Consider the following 26,014-nt stretch of genomic DNA (forward strand, 5'->3'; position numbering starts at 1 on the left):
TGTGCCCGCGCACTAAGTACCCATCTTATTGAGGCTAAAGAACTCGCCCTTGGAAAAATTTTGGACGCCAAGTCAAGATCAAATTCAGGCCATCATCGAGTACAAGAATTAAAATTCGCCTTAGGTGTCTAACCGTCCACAAACAAGACGGCTCTCTACTCGATTTTTACCAACCTTTGGGCTCATGGAACTGTTCACCGCCCCGACCTGCTCAACCCGTTACACCAATTTTTGTCAACAGAGCATCTCAAGCGGAAACTATGGACACACCGGTTTTGAACAAACGTCCGACTAGAAAATCGTCGCGGAAAAAAATTGTTCCACCCCAACCCGTCAACAAGCGCCCCGTCACCGGAACGCGACCCGGTTCAAGACCTATGAACCAACCTTCAACGGGAACCAGTTTGGATCGACTTTTTCCAAAAATCGAGGCTCGTCGACATCATCAACGACTTTTTCATCACTACCCACACCCCATGAAAACTCGTTCACATGGGTTGAAAGAAGAATTTTTCTCCGACGGCGACGGAAAATTTTTTCACAACAGACACTTTTAAATGAAATCTTACTGAATGACGCCCAAGCTGAACTTAGTGTTTCCATTAAGCAAGGCTTTCTTTTGGGCCTCTCGTTTATTCCCTGGTACCCTTTTGACCAAGATAAACTCAATATGGATCTTCTAAATTTTAAGCGTCTGATCAACCTGATGCTCTTTTGGCAAATTAGAAATACGGTAAAAGCTCCCAGAAGTGCCGTTTCTGATTACCTAAAATCGTCTTGGACACCTGATGGCCCCCTAACAGCTGATACTCCAATCTGGAAGGATTTTTTTGAACGGTGCAAATTTGTTTCACGCCGTTTCAATAATGGTTTACCAAATGTTTTACAAGATTGGAAGCTGTTCACTCGTGACCCTCGTTGGTTTGTCCTTAAAGCCGACAAGGGTGGAAAAACCGTCATTTGGAGCCGAAAAAACTATAGTTCCGAAGCCCTCCGCCAACTCGAAGATGTCGCCACTTATCTCCCGCTTTCGCGCACCGCTGCTGAAGACAAGATGGCGGACTTAAAGAAAACCAAACTCCACTTGATCCAATGTCTACTCAAGTCCACTTGTATTACTGCCAGCGAATATTCTCGTCTTCGTAATGAAGAATCAAAAATTCCCTGTATCTATTTCCTTCCTAAAATCCATAAAGAAAAAAGGTTGGATATGGGAACTTTTCCTGGTCGTCCTATTATGGCTGCCATTGGCTCGCTCTTTAAGTCTCTCGATATTTATTTGGCAACCCTTACTTTTCCGTTGTTACCCAAGATTCTGTTGATATTGACTGTTATCTACACAACGCCATCTACCCGTCATGTCTCAATGCAAACCTACGCAGACGACAGTATTACGTTCTGTTTAGGCACTTGCCAATCTCATAACGTTTTATCTGTTCTTTATTACGTCTCTCGTACGTCCAAGCTTTGTTCTCTTGAGTTCTACTTCTTCATCGTTTGATACTGAAAGACGTGTGCTATTTCGTTCATCCTAATCTGAAATTAACAGGTTATGGGCCCAGAGTTAAATAAGTTTTTCCGACATGTCTGACTCCAAATCCAAACTAAGCCACATAGAGCAATTTAACGGCACTAACTTCCAGCTGTGAAAGTATAATTGCTGGCTAATTCTTGAACAAAACGATTTGCTAGACATAGTAGAGGTAATTTCACTGAGAAACATATTATCACTTGTTAATCAGATCGTTAGCCCACTTTGTTCTATTGTAACCTTAACAGGGAAAGTCAAAGGAACCTGAACCTCATGCAGTATCTGGCTCGATCACTAACTCCAAAGAGATCAAAAAGTAAAAAAAAAAAGCAAGATACAGATGCCAGGGTGATTCTCATGACAACTATATCTCCCAAAGAGCAACAAGCATTTGTGAATTGCAAAACCGCCAACTCAATCTGGGTCAAACTAGCTGCCCAATATCTACAGAATGCTTCAGCAAGCACCCACGTACTACAAGCAAGATTTTTTCATTACCAATTTCTAAAAGGACATAGCATGATGTCTCACATTACCGCTATTGAAGGACTCGCTCAACAACTTGAAGATTTAGGTAGCCCTATGTCCCAGTCACAGATCATGACCAAGATTGTCTCGACTCAGCCAACTGCTACCCATCGTTTCAACTTTCTCCGAGACCGCATCGGCATGGCTTCCTCTGTCACCATTTAATCTATACGATATTTTTCTTCTTTCTATTATCAATCCTTATTTCTTGATTACTCGGTTTGAGGGGGAGTGTTGATATTGACTGTTATCTACACAACGCCATCTACCCGTCATGTCTCAATGCAAACCTACGCAGACGACAGTATTACGTTCTGTTTAGGCACTTGCCAATCTCATAACGTTTTATCTGTTCTTTATTACGTCTCTCGTACGTCCAAGCTTTGTTCTCTTGAGTTCTACTTCTTCATCGTTTGATACTGAAAGACGTGTGCTATTTCGTTCATCCTAATCTGAAATTAACAGATTCCACATTCGTTAATGGACACAACCTCGCTCATCAATGATGTTAATAAAATTAAAAAATTACCATCTGAAGCGATAATTTTTTCGGCTGACGTCGAAAGCTTGTATCCCTCGATACCGTGGAACGAAGGTCTGGCAGCCAGCCGAAAATTTTACGAAAAAAATTTCTAATTCTATGGCATTGGTGCCTTGAGAAAAAATGGCTTCCTCCCCCTCCTCCTCCCTTATTTGAGTTGATCCTCAAAATGATTTTGGAAAGCAATATTTTCCACTTTCAGGAAAAATTGTGGTTCCACCAACTTAAGGGTACGGCTATGGGGTGCAGTATGTCGGTATACTTTGCTAATTGCACTATGTATTACCGGACTGCGTGCATTTTACCCCCTCTGTCGCCCCCAGGTCTTCTTTACCTGGGGCTCTATATTGATGATTTGATTGGTATATGGGTAGGACTTCCCGAGACCATCACCGAAATTTTTCGGCCTATAGTTGATGATGATATCCGTCTGACTTTCGTCATCGGCGGTAAATCTATCGAAGCGCTCGACCTTACCCTCTCCATTGATCCGGATGGTTCCATCTCATCAAAACTATACAAAAAATCTATGGAAGGTACCCTATTTGTTCATTGGGACTCTTATCATACGCTAGCATCGAGAAAAGCAATTCCCTATTCCCAACTTATTCGGTTGAAAAGAAATTGTACCTTTTATGAAGATTTCCGACGCGAAGCAATCGTTCTTTTGAAACGTTTCCGCAACCGGGGTTTCCCTTTTTTGGTTTTACAATCAGCCGCAAAAAAGGTCCTTCAGGTTTCAAGACTTCATCTCCTCCAAAAGTCTTTACCGAAAACTAGTGAAGACAGAATGATCATAGTTGTTGATTTTGATAAAAATTCTTATCGTCAACTTAAATTAGAGATTGATCGATTTTATAAAAAATTATTATCGTCTCCGATCATTAAGGAAAGGGAAGTTTTGTATGGTTGTCCAATCCCGCCTGCACCGCCGCTAATTGCTAATCGCGCAGGCCCATCTCTGGGTTCAAAAATTGGACCAACGTACAAATTGGAACAACCCGTTTCCTCTTCCCCTTTTTGAATTTTTGGCATTCCAATTCATATTTCCCCTAGCGTTCAGCTCGGGACACGGCTGACCAATAGGGCGTTTCATTCCCGACGATTTTTTTTGTTTACAACGGCGTTTGTGGATCGGGGTTCTTTTATATGTGAAAACTCCGTTTATTTTTTATTTCGAGGGAGAAAATTTTTTTAGGGGTTGCGCTGCGTGAAAAAGCGTGAAAAACAATACTTTTTATTGGTTTTTAGCCCGTCGCACGTCAACCGTATGCATGAAAATTACGGCATTTGGGGAGATAATAGCAGATGATATAAGCTAGGATTCCCCAAAATATCGCCCATTTAAAATAAAATTTAGGGGTCACGCATTAAAAAAATATATGCAAATTTTCAGAAAAATCGGGAAAATATTAAGTGCTTATTATAGCCGAACCACGAGTTCTACTACATTGATTTTTTTATTGCACGTACATATATATATCAGTAACATTCACCCCAAAAATTGAAAAAATAAAATTCAAATTAGGGGTCCCGCGGTCAGATTTTATTAATCGTGATACTTAAAAATGGAAAAAAAGGACACAACGCAAACAAAAATTTCATCAAATTATCAAACAAAATCATAAATTTAAAAGAGAGTTCTGGGTAAAGGAAGGAAATTTTTTTCTATGTTCTTCAACACTTTGAAGTAAAAATTGGAATTGCTCTTCGTCTTGGGTTATGTGTGAAAAATCTTCAACTAATTTTATAGCGCGTTCTGCGCAGTCATTAACAACTTGCAAGTTAACACAGAAATTTCTTGCAAAACGGTAATCAAACATTAGCTCCCAATATTTCGGTGGAAGTTGAAGCCAGTCCTGACTATTAGTGAGACCAAGCAAAGCAAAAATAAGCCAAGATCTTGGTCCTATTAAAGATGATAAAAAAGGAAGATTGTAATCGTCAATAGTTGGAAATTTTGGCTTTCCAACATTAAAAACGTCCGGTCGTGGGGTTGAAAACAGTTTTTTCGCCATAACAGATCATGTAAATGATGCCAATTCTTCATTGAATAACGACAAAACTACCAGTTCTTCAGTTAAATACCAAAGGTGTCGTTTGATTGATGTTATGACTGGAATGGCGAGATCGGGATCTTCATCACTGTACGAAATAATTGATGATAAAAATTTCAATTCGTCCAGGGGAGAAAAAACAGCTATGCGTGATCGTAGAAAGTACTTGGCATAAAAAAGTGCAATAAACTGAGCCATTTTATGAACCTGTCTCCTTTCTTCAACACTGAAACTAATCCGCTCTGTCATTAGCTCCATTTTCATTAAATAAATTGATTTACTCATGAAACGAGCGTGATGCATTGCTCCGGGTTGACGGAGGAAAAATTTTCGAGCAGGAAGTTCCCCACCACCAAGGTAGATGAAGACTAGTTCAATCAATTCGCGATAATCCTCCCGGGGAAAAATATTTTTCAAGATACATTCTTTGGTCCACTTGAGAACAGTCTCAGCTTGAAAACTTAGTTCAGTCGACATTTCCGGCCATTTGAAGAGGTTCAAATTACTTGTATCTCGATCCAAAATTCCCCATTCCGCTTGAAATTTTTTAAATAGCACGTCTTCTGGGCCAACTGTTTTTTCATTTCTTATTGCTTGCCAAGCATGTTTGATGTGTAATTCGGTGAAGTGATGACGGCAAGCGCACCAAAGAACGGCCCGTTTCAGTTCCTTTTCCATCAAAGAACAGCATCCATTTCTGATCCCCGAATTGCTGGCTGTTGTGTCGAAACAAAGCCCAATAACTTTGTCTTTTAAATACCAATCTTTAAGCATACCGAGAGTGGAAATCATTTGAGATCGGCCAACAGAATCGCTGATTGGTGGAATTCCGATTATCTTAGTTCTAATAGTTATTGAAAAAATAAATAAATTGCAAATATAATATTAATTTAAGGAATTCTTTACCCTGAATTACTTCCGCTAATAATAACAGCAATTCTTTCTTGTTTTTTATTAGAAGAAGTTTGGAAGATTTTCATATCCCAGTGAACGATAAGATGTTTAGGATTTTCTTTCAACCATTCCAACTTAATAGTTTTTGCTAATGCTGCCCGAACTGATGATCTTTTTCTCCAAATGGATGACTTTGACAAAGAGAAATCACTAATATTTCCTCCCCCAGAGTTGACGATTTGCGATGTAAGCAATAGTTGATTTGAAATGGAAATACCGCATCGATCAGCGACTTGAACGGAAGTCGAAATTAATTTAGTTGCCGAAAATTGAAGATCAACTGTCACAGGTTTTTTTCTTTTCTTTGGTGACGGCAATTGAAATTCATCTTCTTTGGAACTAGAATCTGACGTTTCACTGTCACTACTCTTCAATGTGATAGTGGTATCCGTTAAGGGGCTACGCGATATTTCCACTATTTTCTCTTGGTGTAGTACTCTAGCTATTCTTCTGTCTTCACTTTGACTGAAAGCTTGATCTTTATTTGAAATATAAAAAGTCCGACTCGTTTTCTGATTTTCATGAAAATTCCAGTCTTCCTTCCAGTGTTTACGATGAGATGAACGTAGTTGATGATACGCGTCTGTAGCAGATAAGTCACAAAGACTGGCAAGGACTTTTTCAAAGCTATTAATTTTAGTTTCAATGAGTTTACTTGGTTTTTGGCGTCGAGACAGCGATATTTTTTTCAGGGAATTCCATTGATTGTACAAATGAATGAGTTGGTCGAGCTGATGTTTTCTGTCCTTCATTGGAATAGCTGATTTATTCCACACACATTCTAATTCAGTTAATATAACCTTAAATATATCTCTTGCAGATGAATTTGTGTCATCCCGTCTGAAAAATAAATACCGAGATATTACATGTTGATTTTGTCGGCAGTCTGCTTGCCTCTGCCAAACTTTTTTCACGAAAAGATCCAACGATCCAAGCAGTATGACTTCTGCGACTCATTCACGTAAATAACTTCCTTTCTGAGTGTCTTCCACTGTAGTGTATAACTATTAGGGCGTTTCATTTTGTTGCCAGACAATAAAAAAATTAATTGGACGTTGCATGGTGTATGAAATATAGACCGCGGGACCCTTAATTTTGATTTAATTTTTTCAATTTTTGGAGTGAATGTTACTGATATATATATGTACGTGCAATAAAAAAATCAATGCAGTAGAACTTATGGTTCGGCTATAATAAGAACTTTATTAATATTTTCCCGATTTTTCTGAAATTTTGCATACATCTTTTTAACGCGCGACCCCTAAATTTTATTTTAAATGGGCGATATTTTAAGGAAGGCTAGCTTATATCATCTGCTATTATCTCCCCAAACGCTGTAATTTTCATGCATACGGTTGACGTGCGACGGGCTAAAAAATAATAAAAAGTATTGTTTTTCACGCTTTTTCACGTAGCGCAACCCCTAAAAAATTTTTCCCCCTCGAAATAAAAAATAAACGGAGTTTTCACATATAAAAGAACCCCGATTAACAAACGCCGTTGTAAACAAAAAAAATTCGTCGGGAATGAAACGTCCTATTGTATATTGTCTGACAGTGTGAATAATAATGATTCGATTTTTTGTACAAAGTATACTACTTACTTCATTCAAACTTCTTCGCTGTTGCTTTGATGACAACAGGACGAATGCTTATTGCAACATAGATTAGCCAAACAAAAAGCTACCATCATTTTTCGATTTCGTGGGTAATCAAAATGTTTTTAGTATTGATTGACCTTTTACAAACTGGCGGGCTAAAGTTTATTGACGATATCCTAGATCTCGTTCAATGTGAGGACGCAACAGCAAATGGCCTCATTTCAGCAATAATAAATCTATTTACAAAATTATCTATTCCATTTGAAAAGTAGGCTGCTTTTCTTTTTTCACCTTTGCTGCTTTAAAATTATAGTGCCTTTTTTAAATTAATATGGTCGTGGGATTAGACACTTGTTATGTCGTGTTTTGAAAGAACTATTCAGTGTCGACCTTAGAAGGAGACCTACTTCTTACCTAAAAGAAGTAAGATAAAATCTATTGCACTCCGGAGTCCGGAGCGCTCTTCTGTCATAAGCGGCTATTTCACTCCGGAGTCCGGAGTCCTCTAGCGGCGAATGTTGCTATTGCACTCCGGACTCGGTTTCGATTTTCTCCCCCGGTCTAGCTGTATAATATGGTTTAATATAATAATAACCTTAACGCAAACTAACTTCCTTTTTTAAAATATAAGCCTCAATTTGTAATCACGTCAAAATCATTTCTCATTTTGTTTAATTTTACCATGTTTTGATCTAACTTAACTAGTATTAAACTCAAGTAAACTAACAGCTAGGGTTTATTAACACTGAGTCCACCACTCAATCAGGCCAAAATTGGGGGTTTTGGGGGTTTACGATTTTCGGAAAAGGGTGACGAAGGCATCGCAGCCAGTCCCCGTATAAACCATTTTGTGCGGAATTTTGCGGAAAACACAATGGTAAAATCCGCAATGTTGTAGCTAGCATAGTTTTTAAATTATTTAATAAAAACTAAGGGACCCCCCCAGAAATTGTAGTGTTTTTTCTGATTTTTGACATCAGTTTTCGGGCAAACCAGACCTTTAAAAAAAAATCTAATTTTTTAGAATGAAAGATTTTGCCCCCCTCCAGAGACATCTCGCCCCGTTTTTATTTTAAACGGTTATTAGAAGAGATATTGGTAAATGAAAATCTTGAAAATTTTTCTTCATTTTCTGAAGATTTTCGCCATTGACAGACGTCATTTCGCCACGCCATCTAGCGGCCGATTTTGGAAACAGCAAGGGAGATCTTTTCTTCTCGCCATTACTTTTTTTTCAAACTCCAACTATCGATACCTAACCAAACCCAGCTGTAGTACATCGATACCATTCTTTTCTCAATCATTCCGCGCAGTCACTGTCTAAACAACAACAACAAGGTTGAAATGTCCTCGCAAGAAGATTATTCTGATTACTGTTGCACATATTGGTGTTTTCAACGTTTTATGATGGCATTCCTTAATTCCTATCTTGCATGTTGACTAGGTCTGTCTCATTACTACGGATTTGTTTTAGACGTCACTGGTATGAAGTCACTGGTATGAAGTTTCTGGTAACATAAGTGTCAGACATGTTTACTTGTTGCGTGAATCTAACTTTTATTTTTCTATGTGTGTTGACTAGCTCTCTGCTTCGCTGGGATTTGTTTTAGACGTCACTGGTATGAAGTCACTGGTATGGAGTCTCTGGTAACATAAGTGTCAGACATGTTTACTTGTTGCGGGAATCTAACTTTTATCTCTTTAGGTTTGTTGACTAGCTCTCTGCTTCACTGGGATTTCTTTTGATGGCAATGGCCCAGGTTCTGCAAGTGCCATGCAATTTCTTCTGACTATTACAATCAGGTATTCCAGTTGCCTGGTTTACATCTTTCATAGTTACCATGTTGTTTGAAACGTCTTGCAAACAGCACAGACACACTCTTTGCGCAATTAGGCAAGTTAACGCGTCTGTCTCAACTACTCATCCGATCATAAAAAGTAATTCTTAGGAAAGGGACAATAAGTGTTGCAATTAATGGTAGGTTTCACGTGTTTTTATTCGCTTTAGCCTTATAGTAGGAAAATTTGCTCCTTATTTGAGCGTCCGTAAGAGTGACAACAGCAAATCGAGCTTTCAGGGCTGTAACTGCAGCGGTGGGTTTCAGGGATGGGTTGCTTAGAGCAAGATCTTTAATGAAGTTTGTTTGTTCATCGTCTTTGGATCCTCTTGGCCGGTTATCTCTCGTCGCTGATTTTTTTTGTGTTTGGAGTTTGTTTATTTCGGTGCGAATATCATTTTCAGATGGCAGGCAAAATTCGTTCGGATATCGCGACTCCAAAATTTCAAGCATTTGCGCTGGACTCTTTTTGTTCTTCTTGTCGGCTTCTCCGGAATTGTAGAGGCTTTTAATGTCACTCCGATAATCTTCCACGTACTTCGTACCGTACATTTGCCCTACTTTCGGTCTCTTTGCCCAGCCACAACGGAATGTAGGATCGAGATAATCTTCTTGAGTCGGGAGATAGGAATCTGTAGAAACATCCGCGTTATCTGATATTGAGCGAAAGACAATATCACCAGCATCTTGTAACTGTAGTGCTCTTTTCATAGCATAAGTTTTCATGTCTTTATGACGATTTAGGAAGTCGACAGTTGTAACCGCAGATGAAATAGTTTTCTTTTTCCATTTCGCTGATCTTTTGGTGAGGGCGTTGTCAGTCAAGACAGTTATACCGGTTACTTTTCCTTCTACTTTTTCGGGTTCAACTGGGGGATTTAGTTCTGTTCCTTCAGCTTCAACATCGCTGACGTCTGAAATAGATTGATCCGTGTCGTTTATTGATTCTGCGTCATCTAGTTGTGTGATGGGCAAAGATTCCTCTTCTTCTAGCGTTATGTCTTCGTCTGAGTCTTCGTCAAAGGCAGTTTGCTGTACTGTGGTGCATCTTCGTTCCGATGGAAGTACACAGACAAATTTGCCTTGTCCTTGATCTGTAGTTAAGAAGCACAGTTATGTAAGAAAACAAAGTTTGTGAGTGAGTGACAAGAAGGGGAGGGACGTTGCCAAGTATGACTGGGAAAACTTTACCCGAGTGTTGAAAGACGCGCAACGAAAAATCAGGAAGGCTGCTAAAGTTTTCGGGCATGGTTTGGGTTGAAATATGACGTCCAGTTACATTATCCTGAAAGTAAAATAGCACATCGTTTGCTCTACCAACGTACTTCTTTAGTTGCCCATCTAGCGCAGCAAATTCAACTTCAATTTTTTGCAGCCTTTCTCTGTTGAGCGTAACTAATTCGGAGGTGCAGTTATGCAATCCGCCATTTGCTTTGAGAGCAACAACAACTTGAGCAGGAGTGACGCAATTGTGACCTTTCAGAGAAAATAATATTAGTAGGTTTCACAATTAGGCCGCACATTACGTAATTACCTTCTTTACACCATGAAATTATACGTTGCATAGAACGAGCGAAATGTGCGTCGAGAACCGATTTCCCGTCCTGCGTTTCCGTATGGATAATGCGTGAAATTTCTATACCATGAGCATAGGATAGGTATGGTATCAGCAACATCAACATCGTATTCTGGTAGCACCCCGCATTGTCGGACTGTAAAATTATTTGATCGATGTTTGGTAGATGTTTTCTGATGGCCAATATTACGGCCTCCAAAATAGAGATAACGGCAAGTTTGTCTTGTTTATTTTCGTTGTCGACGATGTGATCCAGGTACAGTTTATTGAGAAAGGGAGCTGAAGTCTCTTCAAAGTTTTCCATAGTGTAATACTGGACCATCGATCCATGCCAGCTCATGCCTCTCTTCCCGTAGTGATCCACGGTTTTCTCTCTGAAATAAAGTGGATCAAGTTTCATTTTGTAATCGAGAGTGATCACACACAATTTTTTCCCGTTATTCACACATTCGTCTTTCATGTGATCAAAAATCTTTTGAATTGACATTTGCTGGTTGGTGACGCGCATTCGATGACCCATATAAAGCATGGCCTTTTCTTCGCAGCCGATCAAAGCCTTTATAGCTGATTGTGCTGCGTCAAATCCGGAACCGTAAATTTTTCTTTTTAGGTAATGGAAGCAACAGAAAAGATTACGACAAGAATCACAAAGGTTTTCAGGTGCCGTTCGATCCTCGCCGAGACCATAACGTATGTCATGAGCAGTACACGGTATCTTTTCGACAACACCATTGTTGAAGCCATATGTCAAGTAGCGTTTGAAAACTTCCATTTCAACCAAAAGACGCTGTCGTTCTGTAGCGCTACCACTGAAATGGGTGATGAGCTTCTCTATTATGGCAAAGCTGTCATTCACCAAAAACCCAGTAACATAATCTACAGCTCGTCTCAATATTGCATCAGAATGAGTAAGGGTATCTGCGATCATAAAAAAACTTGAACGTTTAACCTTGTTCACTTCAGTAATTTCTTGCGTTGCGATGTATTTGCAATACATGTTTGCTCTTGTTGTTTTTCGAGATACAGCGGGAAAAATTTTTTCAACTCCATCTACTTTCCAACGTTTCGTTCCCCATGAAAAGAAGGAAACATTTTCGGAAGAGAGTATGAAAGTGATGGCCGAGTCAACAGCGACAGATCGAAAGCGGCGAACACTTCGTAGCGTGGGTGTAAGTGTCTTCCCGGATAACAGTTCTTGCATATCGCACTTCCCCTTTCGGAATCTGTCTTTACTTATAGTCACATTTCCATTCTTGTCACACATTTTTTTTACTTCCGCCCGTGTCAGTGAAGAGCAAAGCAAAGCTCTGGTTGTCCGCAATTCTACTGTTTTTTTTTTACTGCTGATGACATAGTCTTAATCATGACATGCGACACGGATTTACTTGACTTTTTTGTAACTCCTTTCTCTCTGAATTCTTTTACAGTTGCCGCCAAGGAAATTTCTGCTGCTTCGCCACACAAAATATTGGAAATGAAAGTAAACATTTCTTTGTAAACTTGGAATACTCTCGTTTTCATGGATTTAGCTTGTGGTGAGTTATCCATCCATGTGGTTACACAATAACGCTTTGCCTTAGCAGGCAAATGCCGTATAATTGGAGAATTTGGATCCATACCTAATGCTGTGTACATGCCGCGTGGATTTTTGGAAAAATCTGTGCCGGTATTCACATTTTCACACACCTGTCTATGCTGCCCCAGTTGGACTTCATTTCTTCGCCGTTTACTTGAAGACGGCACATCACTTTGTACTGCATCTTGACACTCACAATTACACCGTCTGCAATTATTGCAACTATCGCAAACTGCTGATTTACATTTACACGAGAGGCCTGCCATTTCTCTACTCCACTTGGATAAGCATGCCTGGCAACTAACTTTACTTTTGGTTTTTATTACCATCCCTCTTTAGCTTAGCTTTTTGGTCAAGTGTAAAGTCACAGGATGGGTAACGTGAAACAAAGGAAATGAAAGGGTAAGGGTAAGAAACGGAAGAAAAAACCAAAAGAAAAATTATCGGTTGTCCCAGTGGGACCAACTTCCATGGATCTTGTAAACTTTCAAGCACCAACTCGACATGATCAGTTTACATTACCGGAAAAATCTTATTTCATAAAACAATTACGTCCCATTAATATGCATTTCTTAATTAGTTCGAATGAAAGGTGAAAATATGAAATCCGGCATCCGTACACGACATTCCAGTAAAGCTCCCGTAGCAAATCCTCTCAGAAATCTATCCATTTGACTTCCGTCACATGCGCCCGGCTCTGCCAAGTCAGCCAAGAAACCCACTACAAGGTAATTCTGAAATTGAGCTATGGAACACAACATGAACTGAATTTCAAAACATTAAATTCCAATAGGATCGCCATCGCATTACTACTGAATATCGTGAAGTGTGTCGCCTCTTGACACGCAAGCCCCCTCAAAACGATTCAGGAAATGAAGGTCACAGACTTTGGCAACTACTAAAGACGATAATTCAAATATTATAAAACAACAATTTCATTTCTTGGTGTGTATTAAGTTGCTAATACATTTCAGTGTTAGCCTTGTCTTGTGTTTTCATCCTTCTAATTTCTGCCTCAAGAAGGGATTTCAGGATTTTTTTATCATCTATTTGACACAAGAATAAAAATGTTAACGATTGACATGGGATAACATATGCATATTTCATACCTCCAGTAGCAAATACTCTTCCAATGTATGTTTCTGTAGTCACTGCTTGTAAACAGCCAACATTGATGTTTACTTTTACAACAATTGGGCCGTGGAGCTCTCCATTCAACAGCATGTCTTTCGAAATTTTCCTAATGTCAACACAGTTATAGTCGTTCTCAACGAACTTGGGAGAACTCCAGATGACAGCTGCATAACGTTCACAGCACTCGTCATCTAACTTTTCCCCATTTTCTGGTTCATGTTCAAAATCAGAATAATCTTCTTGCGAGGACATTTCAACCTTGTTGTTGTTGTTTAGACAGTGACTGCGCGGAATGATTGAGAAAAGAATGGTATCGATGTACTACAGCTGGGTTTGGTTAGGTATCGATAGTTGGAGTTTGAAAAAAAGTAATGGCGAGAAGAAAAGATCTCCCTTGCTGTTTCCAAAATCGGCCGCTAGATGGCGTGGCGAAATGACGTCTGTCAATGGCGAAAATCTTCAGAAAATGAAGAAAAATTTTCAAGATTTTCATTTGCCAATATCTCTGCTAATAACCGTTTAAAATAAAAACGGGGCGAGATGTCTCTGGAGGGGGCAAAATCTTTCATTCTAAAAAATTAGATTTTTTTTAAAGGTCTGGTTTGCCCGAAAACTGATGTCAAAAATCAGAAAAAACACTACAATTTCTGGGGGGGTCCCTTAGTTTTTATTAAATAATTTAAAAACTATGCTAGCTACAACATTGCGGATTTCACCATTGTGTTTTCCGCAAAATTCCGCACAAAATGGTTTATACGGGGACTGGCTGCGATGCCTTCGTCACCCTTTTCCGAAAATCGTAAACCCCCAAAACCCCCAATTTTGGCCTGATTGAGTGGTGGACTCAGTGTTAATTATGGATATTTTATAAATTTTTGTTTCATTATGAATGAATAGTTCAGAAACGCATTTGTTGTGTTTACATGGTTTATTTGAAAACAACAAAGTGAGTCACCCTCAGTCACCCCCTTGACCTTGTTTGGCTGATGGTTGCGCCGGAGTTCTCAGAACGGGGTTCGAGGGGTTGTTTACGACCTTGAATAAACATAGTCCAGCAACGTGACTCACCTTTTCCGCTGAGCCGTTTTTCTGCTGATTGATTCACACGTAACGTGTGGAGCTGATTTTACGCTAACCAACCATGCAATGAATTCTCTTATTCCGATAAACTATCTGCTTTTCACATGCTTCATATCTTGAAACAAACAAAAAACCACTGTTAACATACAGATGCATCTAACTTTATTTTTGTGAGGGTAATCTCAAACGACATTTTCACGGGAATTGTGAGTGAAAAAACAATTCGTATTTTCGTGTAGTTTTACTCTGTGCGTTGTCATAACATGAAAACAGAAATGAGTCTGATAATGAAAAAATAATTGATTCTAAGATGGAGAAGAATCGGCACATGCTGCGGCGTCGATCAAAGATCCTTAAAGAGCGGAATATGGAAGCGACTTCTCCGTTGATGTTGGGTTGCTTTGGGTTCAATCGCCGCGGCAGTAATCATAAACAATGTTAACAAGCCCTTTTTTTTTGGCTACCAAGATTTTGTAACATTTCTCTTCGAAGTAGGTACCCGTTATATAACAACGGTGGCAAAAGAATATTCCTCAATCGAGTTCAGTGCCTCACTTCAGAATGTCGTTGCTCAGTTCACTTGCCTTAAATCAGACTTTTGATAGTAATTCAGAGATTGCAGAGTTTATTAAGCAGCTAGAGACAGAAAATGTATATTTGCGTCGTGGTCATTGTGAGTCACTTCGTAGTTACAACAATGACCAAAGAAATACTTGACGAAAAGCTGGAGTTTAAAAGAATTCAATACACATGCCCTCATTTCGGTACCCATCAATCCCGATCAGTAAAAGGATTGCGACTAAACCAAAATGTGATGCCAAATAATTGTCCAGTGCAGTTTAGATTTATTTTAAATCCAGTAAGTGAAAAGTTTGAGATCTAAGTTTTGGATCTGGAGCATCAGTATCACCCTGTTTCTGCGGAACATGTGAAAACGTATGCAATATTAAAGTAAGATTTAGTCTTTCATTTGTTTTCAAATTTTGTTTATTTTCTCGAATGACCTTGTGGCTCAGTAAATTGGTGTGCAGTTCAAATTTGCTAATCTGTATTTTACTCGATTAATGGAAAAATTTGTAATACAGGCGTATGAATCCCGAAGCCCTTAGTTTCGCGAATGGTGCGCTTTCTGCCGGCGCTCAGCCGACTAAAATTCGCAAGATACTGCAAGATAAATTTGGTTCCAACCTGATTAGCAAAGATCTGATTAATATGAAGCAGAAATTAACAGGTTAGCAAACCCACTTACTAGACAAAAACAATCTTCTTTGAACTAATCAAGAACCAATTTTATTCTGTTTTTAGGGAATTTGGAAGACGATTGGAGCAATGCAGTTCGCTTCCTAGATAGTCTACAACAAGATCCTAACAACGTCGTGAAAGTGTTGCACGACACCGCTATTTTCGTGCAGTTAGAAAAGCAACGCGAACTGTACAAAATGTACGGCAAAGTCGTTGAGGTAGACGGAACTTATAGAACGACACAAGCTGGATTTGCGCTGTATCACTTGCTGATAGAAGATGATAATGGCTTCGGTCAACCCGTTGCTTTTTTCTTCATCAAAGAAGAGACGACGGAAGCAATTTCTGAATGTCTGCAAATATTTTCAGAGGTAATGAATTTGTTAATTAAATTTAAAGATTATCTTATAATCAGACTTAACTGTACTTACAGAATAACGACGTCTCCATTACAAAAGTGACCATATCCGACAAAGATTGCACCGAGATAGCCGCGTTGGAGAACTGCTTTCCTCATGCGGATCACATCCTTTGTCAGTTTCACGCTTTGAAGGCTGTAGATGTCTACATGAAGAAACAAAAGAACGGTGAACTAGTAGACAAAGATAAGATCCACGAGATTATTAAACAGTTTTGTGTGGCTCTGTATGCTGAAACGCTGGGTGATTTTGAAGCAGCCAAAGCGTAAATGTTGAAACAAGGTAAACGAGAATTAAAGAAAATCAATGAAATATTTTAAAATATGTTCATACTTCGTAGGTTCCGGACAAGGAAGCAGCCTCGTATTTCGAAAGTAACTGGTTCAACATTGCCGACAAATGGAGTAACCTTGGACGTCGAAATATCCCAACGTTTGGTAACAATACCACTAATCGTCTTGAACGGTAAAACAAGTTATTCACTTTTCATTTACATCACCGATAACGTAATACTTGAATTACATGCAGATTTCACCACACTATCAAGGATGTCCTCCAGAAAACGAAGCAATTGGCGGAAGTTCTCCGCAACTTAATAGACATCGTTTTGATACGCCTTTCTTACCGACGGTTCAAACAGTGCATACGAGAGGTAAAATTCTCCAAGAAGGAAAAGCATCCGTTGCTGAAAAGGTTTGCCGACATCATTTCGCCTTTTGCTTGTGACCACCTCGAAGAGGAACTGAAAATAATGAAAGCAACTTACAACTTCGTACTTAATGAGGTAAGCATATCATTTTTTAATGAATCAAATATATTAATTCTGCTTTTAGGAATTATCAACGTACCAAATTGCTTCCCGCTACACTTCATACGAATTAAAACAAGATCTAACCGGCTGCACATGCAAGTTTTTCCTGGATTTTTCTCTGCCTTAATCATTTTCTAATCACTGGTTAAATGAATGTTTGGAGAAAAGAAAAACTAAAATTATTATCGATAACTTTAAACTTATTTTAAAATTCTATATTACAAGAATGAAGTGGTCGTTTTCGCAAGCGTTTCATCGCCATCTGAAGTTCACCGTCCCAAAAAGACTCGGCTGCGTGCTACGGGGAAAAGCCAATATATCATGGCCACTAACGTTTTCCGTAGTATGGCCGACACGATGAGTAAACTAGCAGCCTTCGACTTCGAAGTTCAATTGCAGTTCTTCATTAACATTCACAAATTAATGAAGGAAGGGAAACCCCTTCGAGTAATGGAAGACGAGAAGCAGGAAACCAAGAATCCTTCAAACAACGTATTGGTTGATTCTCCGACTGTTGTGGAACGTACTGAAACATCTACAGCAAGGACCAAGGTTTAATGAAAAAACTTAACACACAGATGGTATTATAACACAAAATACCTTTGAAGGTATTTTCTCAGCCTTGGGCATTACTTCCTCTTCCCGTTGCCCCTGTCAAAAGAGTCCGGCCAAAACAGGACAAAGGATATTTCTCTGTCTACAAGAAGAAGGTGAAGGATGCACGAGCCGACGTTTCGCAGAATCAAGAGAGTCTGGACGAGGAGTAAATGATCAATGAAGAGGAAAACATGGCGTTGAACATGGAGCAAGAGGCTCTTAAAATGGAACGCTCCGTTGGCCCAGCAACAGTTGACATGTCTGAAGAGGTAGTGGAACTATTAATTATTTGATGTTTAACGTATAAAAATTAAATTTTTTCCTTACATTGGAATAGCCTCTGTCATCAGCTGCTACCTACAGCCCAATGCGTGTTGACTCTAATCAGTCTGTAACGGATCTTATTCAAACTGAAAAAGATGACGTAGACGCCGAAGTTCCGCCGATACAGTCCAGCGAAAGCCCAACTACAAATTTCACCACTGTTACCCACAGCCCTATGCGTGTTGACGCTGATCAGTCTGTAACGGCTCTCATCCAAAATCACAAAGATGACGTTAATGCCGAAGTTCCGCCGATACAGTCCAGCGAAAGCCCATCTACAAATTTCGACATCTCCGACAGTCCTGTTTTGGTAATTACATATTACTTCTGGCAAAATTTTTTTTTTCTGATTTAAAAAACTGTTACCTATGCAGATTCCGTCGCAAGTTTCCCCAATTCGATTCAAAGGTCGAAAGCCTGCTAATCGTCAAATGCTCTTTGTGGACGACGTTACCGAGTTAACGAAAACCAATCAACTGACGTCGGGATACATAAACGCGGCCCAGTCAATCCTCAAATTGCATCACCTGGACATCGGTGGTTTATTTTGTTGCACCATGGGAAGCCTACTCCAATTTCCTCAGGCAGAGGGCGACAAGTGGGTGCAGATTGTGCATAACGGGTCCAACCACTGGATGTTGGTTGCAAAGGGGTTCAGCCAATCAGACCACGTATTAGTATACGATAGCATGCCTGGAATTCCCTGGAATAACGAACATGTCCTTAGCTGTATATATTCCCTCTTTAAAACTCCTGAAAAGGAAATGACTTATGTTATTATGAATTCCCAGCGCCAAAACAACGGGTATGATTACGGAGTGTTTGCCATTGCTTATGCGACAAGCTTAGCAAATGGAGGAAGACCCCGCAACAAGATTATACGATCCAAAAAAGTTGAGGAATCACCTAGTGGAATGTATGAAGGCCGGCAAATTGTCTCTATTCCCGTCTTCTTTAAGAAGATCAAAAAGGTCTCGTGAGGTAGTGAAAAGAGTAGAACTTTATTGCGTTTGCCGGAGAACAGGATACGAATTGCCTTCGGACGAATGGAGGTTCATCGGGTGTGAGATTGTGAATACTGGCGTAGTGGTGTCACCGAATGTGTGCTGAAGACTATTCTGGGAATGATGATGATGAATGGCTTTGTAGCAACTATAAAAATAAAAACTAGTGATTATTTTGAAATTCATAATTGTAGCATACTGAACTCAGACCTGATGAAATAAAGTGATGATATGATTATATTATATAACTGATGCTGCTTAATTCTTATTTATCATCTCAGCAATAAGACCTGAAATATACGAATAAATTTATGAAAAAATATCTAATCTTTGATAGGCTAATAGCTGCATACCCAACAGTCTGGAAAATTAAACTGGAAAGCAAATTGAGGCCAGCAACCGTAGGAATAATATCTGGAGTTCACCATTATCACATTTTCCTTTGAAATCGTTAAAAACTATGATTGAGGCTTGATGAAAACCAAGTATTTAACCTTGGAAGAAAAGATAAGCAATTACGTATTGCTATTGTAATTGTTCCAACATACAGTTTTGGAATCTGCATTCCTTTACTTCTTCAACAAGGAATGTTACACATACAAAATGTTTGACTGCGTCTTTGATGTTCCCAAACTTCTCATGCAAACTCAGCAGCATGGTGGTGTGTTGGCAAGCGTGAAAATCACTTATCTAACCTGAGAAGTCAATAACAAGATATTAGAATCATCAATATGGTTTGTAACAGGGAATGTTACACTTACAAAATGTTTTGCTGCGTCTTGGATGCTACCAAATCTTCCCTTGAAACTTGGCAGAATGGTGGTATGTCAGCAACTGATTGAAAATAACTTACCAAACCGGAAAATTCAATAACAATAATTGATATTACAATCATCATACCAAATATAGTTTATAACGGGGAATGGTACACATACATGATTCGTGACCGGGATAACTTTAAAGAAAGAAAATGACTGCAAGAATCAAAGAACGATCACGAACGTCTGCATCATCAAGTACAGTAGCGCCACCTGGATCCGGAGTGCAATAGTCACATTTGCCGCTAGAGGACTTTGGACTCCGGAGTCCAATAGACATTTCTGACGCTAGAGCACTCCGGACTCCGGGGTCCAATAGGGCTGACCAAGAAGTAGTGTCTAATGTGTTGACAATCCTCTGTTCGTGCAATTCTGTATCTTTATGTGCCTGATATGCCTTCAAACGCCTAGCCAAGAATACGGAGGATGTTATAGGAATCTACTGCCCTTTCAGTTGAATATAAGCTAAATAAAGGAAGTTCATCAAACTTCAAGACTACGTACAAGCTGCTCAACACACCATTTTGTTACCCAGCCAGACGATATAGCTAGCTCTCGGCCCCGATCGTTATCGATCGGGGCGAACCACGGTTTGCCGGCCAAAAATCACCAAACCGTCGGTTCGGTTTAAAAAAAACAAACAAAAAAAAAGTTGCATGCTTTTTTTTGTTTGTATTTTGCAATTAAAAACTATGCCATCTAGCGCTCATAAGTAATTTTTATTTTTTGGGCTACCGGGGGGGTGCCTCTTTTTTGTGGAGGATACTGTACTGGAACAGGATGTTATCTCTAGGACTCGATGGAAATCGAAGATTTTCCAATCCCAGCTTTTGTATTTCTTTTCTTTTCTCAATGTGTTCCGCAATGCTATTGATGAAAGAGAATTTAGTACCCTTAAGCTAATTAAAACGGACCACCGTAATCCACTCCACAATGTGACTGTTACTTCGATTTTGCGGATTAAGCACTGGAATGCAAACGAAGATCATTCCGCTTCTAATGTCGTCATTAAAAAGGCGCTGCAATTCTTTTCGTAATTGTGATTCTCAAAATAAGTTATTTGATTTGTTAATTTTCCTAAATAATAAAAACACAATACAAAAATCAGATCTTACTATGATTGTCGGTTTAATTTTTGTTTAAAAATAAAAGAAATTGTAAAATGTTTTTTTCTGTGTTTTTTTTTAAATTAAAATTTGATGTTTTTTATGGTGTTTTCTAAAATAAACAATATTTTTGGTTTTCTGGCAACGCTACAGCGTTTTCCTCAATAGAAATGTGTAGGCAGCAGTGTAATGCTTCCAATTCTGCATTGATGAACTGCAGATAGAGTAGTATGCAGTATTCATCTTCGCTCTTGAATTGTATCTGGATGATTTTTACCAGTCTTCGAAAATATAAATGTGCACCCAGGGTCATTCCACGCCAATCCAACAAATTGTTGGCGCGCGGAAAATTCCGATTTGGTTCAAATTTGGACCATATATTCTTAAACACGAAAAAAAATATAACTACCAAGTAAAAAAAAAATTATCTTGAACGGTTCTTTAGTTATAGTCGTTTCAAAATTGTGTTTCTTCATTTTGCCGTACGGCACCACTAAATAAAAAAAATTATTTAAATTTTTTTCGTCCTTGTTTTTTATTTTTTGAGAACGAAACCACAACCAATCGATAGAAAATTTTATTCTCTATCGAACTGATATAAATTTTTTATCAAAACTCAATTAAAAAGAAACAGTTAAGAACATTTTAATATTAAAAAATTGGGCATTTTAAAATGCAAATAGCGTAAAGGCATTTTAATGCCATTGCATTTTAATGCCAATTGTTTTAACCAATTAAGCATCTTTTCATCTTTAATTGATATTATTTTCAAAAAAGTATATGTTATAGTTAATCCACAAAAATTGTTGAAAGACAAACCGATTTTTGGTTTTTCGCCCTTTTATCAAACCAATTTTGGGTCCCCCTCTCCCCGACCTTGGCCTTGGGGCTCAGCCGGATTGATCTAGGTTCGGCATCGGATTGCCAAATTGCTTGTTTTTCAAATTAGACTTAAGTTTGATTATATTCATTTTTTTAAGCAAACCAAATCAATGATCAGCAGGTCTCAACGTGAACTTTTCTTGTAGCACTATAACGTGTATTATGGTATTTTATAGGATTTTATAGCAATAATATTAACAGTGTATTCATGAGCGAATTGAATTCTTTTTATTTTAAGCAGCTTAGTTACAATTTTTCAATAGGAATTGATTTAATAATCTTGCATTTTTTAAATAAACAAATCACAAATAACATTATATTCAGGTTTATCAATTTTAAATGAACGATCCCATGTAGAATTCTTTTCCAATGTTTCTACTACTTTCAATACATCAGTTATGGGAACCCATGCTTGATCCTTCTTGTTCTTGGTCGACTTAAATCCTTGTAAATTTTCGTCTGGGCCTGACGGACTGAAAAACTGCATTTGGCACTCAAATAGGTTGTCATCTTTACCAATAATTTCCGACAAGTACCATAGACCATTTTCTTGATACAAACATGCTACGTGCGTCCCTATAGCAAGTGTGTTGTAATCTAACACAGTAGATTTCTCTGGCTCCGGCAAAATTCTGAATGTTTTCTGGTCAGCATTTTCAGAGACGTTATGCGCGTTGATTTCCAACATGTTTTTTGATCTGATTACTTAACACATCACTAGACGGACAAGAACCATATCTAGACATCATACATGAATGATTATTTAAATCACATACAGCTTTATCCATGAACATGCGAGCAATTTTTTCACTTTTACAAAGAGAATCTATCATCAACTTAACGTTTTGATGCTTTTCGCATACGCAAACAGAATGTGTACCTGGCGCCCCGACTTCAATAACGTGTTGTGGTCTTAGTTGAAAGAATTTTGCGAGAACGCAAGGTTTCATTTGAAGGGAATTAGTGCAGTACTCTTTGTACTTAAAGTACAGCTCCATGATATTCAAAAGAAGCTGCCTTTTCTGGAGACGGATTCTTTTGTTTCCATCTTTCACTGATTTTACATCTTTCATACCCGGCATCATTCTACTGTGGTCGTCATCGGTGTAGAATTGTTCTACGATTTTTTTTTTCGTTTTCACCTAGACTTCTTGATTTCCTTGGGTTCGGAGTTGACAGTATTCCATTTTCTTCTTTTAAGATTCTCGATCGCCGAACTTGATTCACAGTAACTTGAAAAAAATTTGCTGTTTCTTGAATGGACCATGAGTCCAATGCCAAAGTCAACAAGGAGAGAATTTCTCCGTGTTTTTTTTTTCTCCTTTAGTTTCGTACATCGATCTTTCAATTGCAACATTAGTCTCTTTGTATCGTCACTAGGATAGCACAATTCACCTTTATTTCTAGCCGGAATAACGGGAATGTCATCTCCGATAATGGAGGACTGAAACACTTGAACTATTTTTTCCGAGCATTCATTTACTTTGACTTGGAAGTAATCAAGTTTTCTCGCATGGGATGACTTTGATTTGATTTTCAATGGAGTAAGATCTAAAGCTTCAAGCTGGCCAGCAACTAGCTTGGCTAGTTGCGTTGAATGTAGATCTCTTAAATGGTGAGAATATGAAGCCATCATCAATTACTTTATCATCAAGTGATTCCAAACTAGTCGACGCTGATGATACGGATGCACTCGCATTGTTTTTCCCGTTCAAAATAGTTGTGATTAATCGTTGCTAACACTCCACACAAAGTTTTTGACCAGGATAGATGCTTTATGGTAATTTGTTCATGGATGTTGCATCTGCTTGCTCTAAGTTAGCAGTTTTTGAACCTTCGCGCTTTCCACGCTTTCTTTTCTTGAACATTCCATGTAGATTGAATGGGTCAGAACATTTCGTTGATTTGAACTGTTGATGAAAATGTGACGTATAGGCAGCCTTGTGATAAAAACAAATTGTGTCAATGGTCTGCATATTTGTGCGATAGCATATAGTTCTGCATTCGTCATTTTTTTCATCAAATGAAACTAGTGATCGGTCAGTTGGGACGTATTTATCACTAAAACAATTGTCACCGAATTTCATACCCACTGAACACAAATTACAAGCATTAGCTATTGAAGAAACCATAGTCATGCTGAAACAAACACTTAACACTATCACTATATCACCACATTAATTGAACCAAGATTAAGTTAGAAGTTCTCTTTTAAGCCTAAAAGCACCAACTTAATAGGCGTCCTCAGTGAATGACCTCTGCTGATGAACTAATCATCCCTAAGATAATAAGCGTATGACATAAAAAAACTTAATTAATTGACTTTGAGAACTAAGATGAGTAGAAATATAGAAAATTGAGGAATAATACACGTTATAGTGCTACAAGAAAAGTTCACGTTGAGACCTGCTCATCATTGATTTGGTTTGCTTAAAAAATGAATATAATAAAACTTAAGTCTAATTCGTCTAGTTATGTGTTAAGAAATGAGCTGGCTAAATATCTGAATTCTCGGACTGTCATTAATTTTAATCAATGGGAGAATACCGATAGAACGACATTGTCAACGCATGAATTGCCGTCTGAAGAATTTCTTGATGCGTTAGTGAAAAAAGTAAACAAACTAACCACGCACCACTTTGTGGCAAAAAAACAAGCGAGCTATTGTCGCGAGGTGAAGCAAAATCTTATGTCTAATGAGTGTTTGTTGCAAGGAGATTTCTCCCAAAATTTCAGTATGACAGTTCAAGACGCTACTCAAAATATGTTTTTTAATGCTCCTAAGCAGGCGATTTTACATCCATTCTTAGCCTTTGTCAATATTTCTGGAAAATTTTTTCCTTATTTAATGTGTGTATTTAGCGTCAGTTGAAACCATGATGCTGTGAGTGTTAATTCTTTTTTGAAGCCCGTTATTTCCTATATAAAAAGTGTTTTCTCTGAAATTGATGTCATCAAATACTTCACCGACGGCGCGGCTTCTCAATATAAGAACTGCAAGAAATTTGCAAACTTATTACATCACGTCGAGGATTGTGGAATGCGCACCGAGTGGAATTTTTTTGCGACGTCACTTGGAAAGGGCCCTTATGACGGTATAGGTGGGACTATAAAACGTCTGGCGTACCGTTATAGCCTGCAAGGTGGAAACATTCAGACACCCTTGTCACTTTTTCAATGGGCATCATCAAACATTGCAAATATGAAAATGATTTTTGTTGATTCCAACTCAATAATTGAAAATGAGAAAATGTTGGAAACTCGATTTCGTGATGCTAAAACCCTACCTGGAACACAATCTTTTCAAAAAACATGTTTGAAATCAACGCGCATAACGTCTCTGAAAATCCTGACCACAAAACATTCAGAATTTTGCCGGAGCCAGAGAAATCTACTGTGTTAGATTACAACACCCTTGCTATAGGGACGCACGTAGCATGTTTGTATCAAGAAAATGGTCTATGGTACTTGTCGGAAATTATTGGTAAAGATGACAACCTATTTGAGTGTCAAATGCAGTTTTTCAGTCCGTCAGGCCCAGACGAAAATTTACAAGGATTTAAGTCGACCAACAACAAGAAGGATCAAGCATGGGTTCCCATAACTGATGTATTGAAAGCAGTAGAAACATTGGAAAAGAATTCTACATGGGATCGTTCATTTAAAATTGATAAACCTGAATATAATGTAATTTGTGATTTGTTTATTTGAAAAATGCAAGATTATTAAATCAACTTCTATTGAAAAATTTTAACTAAGCTGCTTAAAAAAAAGAATTCAATTCGCTCATGAATACACTGTTAATATTATTGCTATAAAATCCTATAAAATACCATAATACACGTTATAGTTCTACAAGAAAAGTTCACGTTGAGACCTGCTGATCATTGATTTGGTTTGCTTAAAAAAATGAATATAATAAAACTTAAGTCTAATTTTAACAACAAGCAATTTGGCAATCCGATGCCGAACCTAGATCAATCCGGCTGAGCCCCAAGGCCAAGGTCAGGGAGAGGGGGACCCAAAATTGGTTTGATAAAAGGGCGAAAAACCAAAAATCGGTTTGTCTTTCAACAATTTTTGTGGATTAACTATAACATATACTTTTTTGAAAATAATATCAATTAAAGATGAAAAGATGCTTAATTGGTTAAAACAATTGGCATTAAAATGCAATGGCATTAAAATGCCTTTACGCTATTTGCATTTTAAAATGCCCAATTTTTAAATATTAAAATGTTCTTAACTGTTTATTTTTAATTGATTTTTGATAAAAAATTATAACAGTTCGATAAAGAATAAAATTTTCTATCGATTGGTTGTGGTTTCGTTCTCAAAAAATAAAAAACAAGGACGCAAATAATTTAAATAATTTTTTTTTTATTTAGCGTTGCCG

The 26,014-nt window shown here is 38.2% G+C and overlaps 1 protein-coding gene, 1 long non-coding RNA gene and 1 pseudogene across 2 annotated transcripts; 2 read left to right on the top strand and 1 right to left on the bottom strand.

Moving 5' to 3' along the window:
- Positions 1–8,331: 8,331 nt before the first annotated feature.
- LOC123473719 lies at positions 8,332–8,858 on the top strand. Its single transcript, XR_006647987.1, has 3 exons — positions 8,332–8,549; positions 8,656–8,722; positions 8,794–8,858. It is a non-coding gene; the product is annotated as an uncharacterized LOC123473719 (long non-coding RNA).
- A 4,276-nt stretch (positions 8,859–13,134) lies between these two features.
- On the bottom strand, positions 13,135–13,697 carry LOC123473718. Its single transcript, XM_045174984.1, has 2 exons — positions 13,311–13,697; positions 13,135–13,247 (listed from the first exon to the last, which is right to left on the bottom strand). Exons 1-2 carry the CDS (start codon positions 13,585–13,587, stop codon positions 13,162–13,164), a joined length of 363 nt encoding a protein of 120 aa, XP_045030919.1. The 5' UTR covers positions 13,588–13,697; the 3' UTR covers positions 13,135–13,161.
- Positions 13,698–18,239: 4,542 nt separating this feature from the next.
- Positions 18,240–18,918, top strand: LOC116925032 (annotated as a pseudogene).
- The last annotated feature ends 7,096 nt before the right edge of the window (positions 18,919–26,014 follow it).

Source organism: Daphnia magna, linkage group LG6 (genome assembly GCF_020631705.1).
Source record: "Daphnia magna isolate NIES linkage group LG6, ASM2063170v1.1, whole genome shotgun sequence".
Taxonomy (NCBI): domain Eukaryota; kingdom Metazoa; phylum Arthropoda; class Branchiopoda; order Diplostraca; family Daphniidae; genus Daphnia; species Daphnia magna.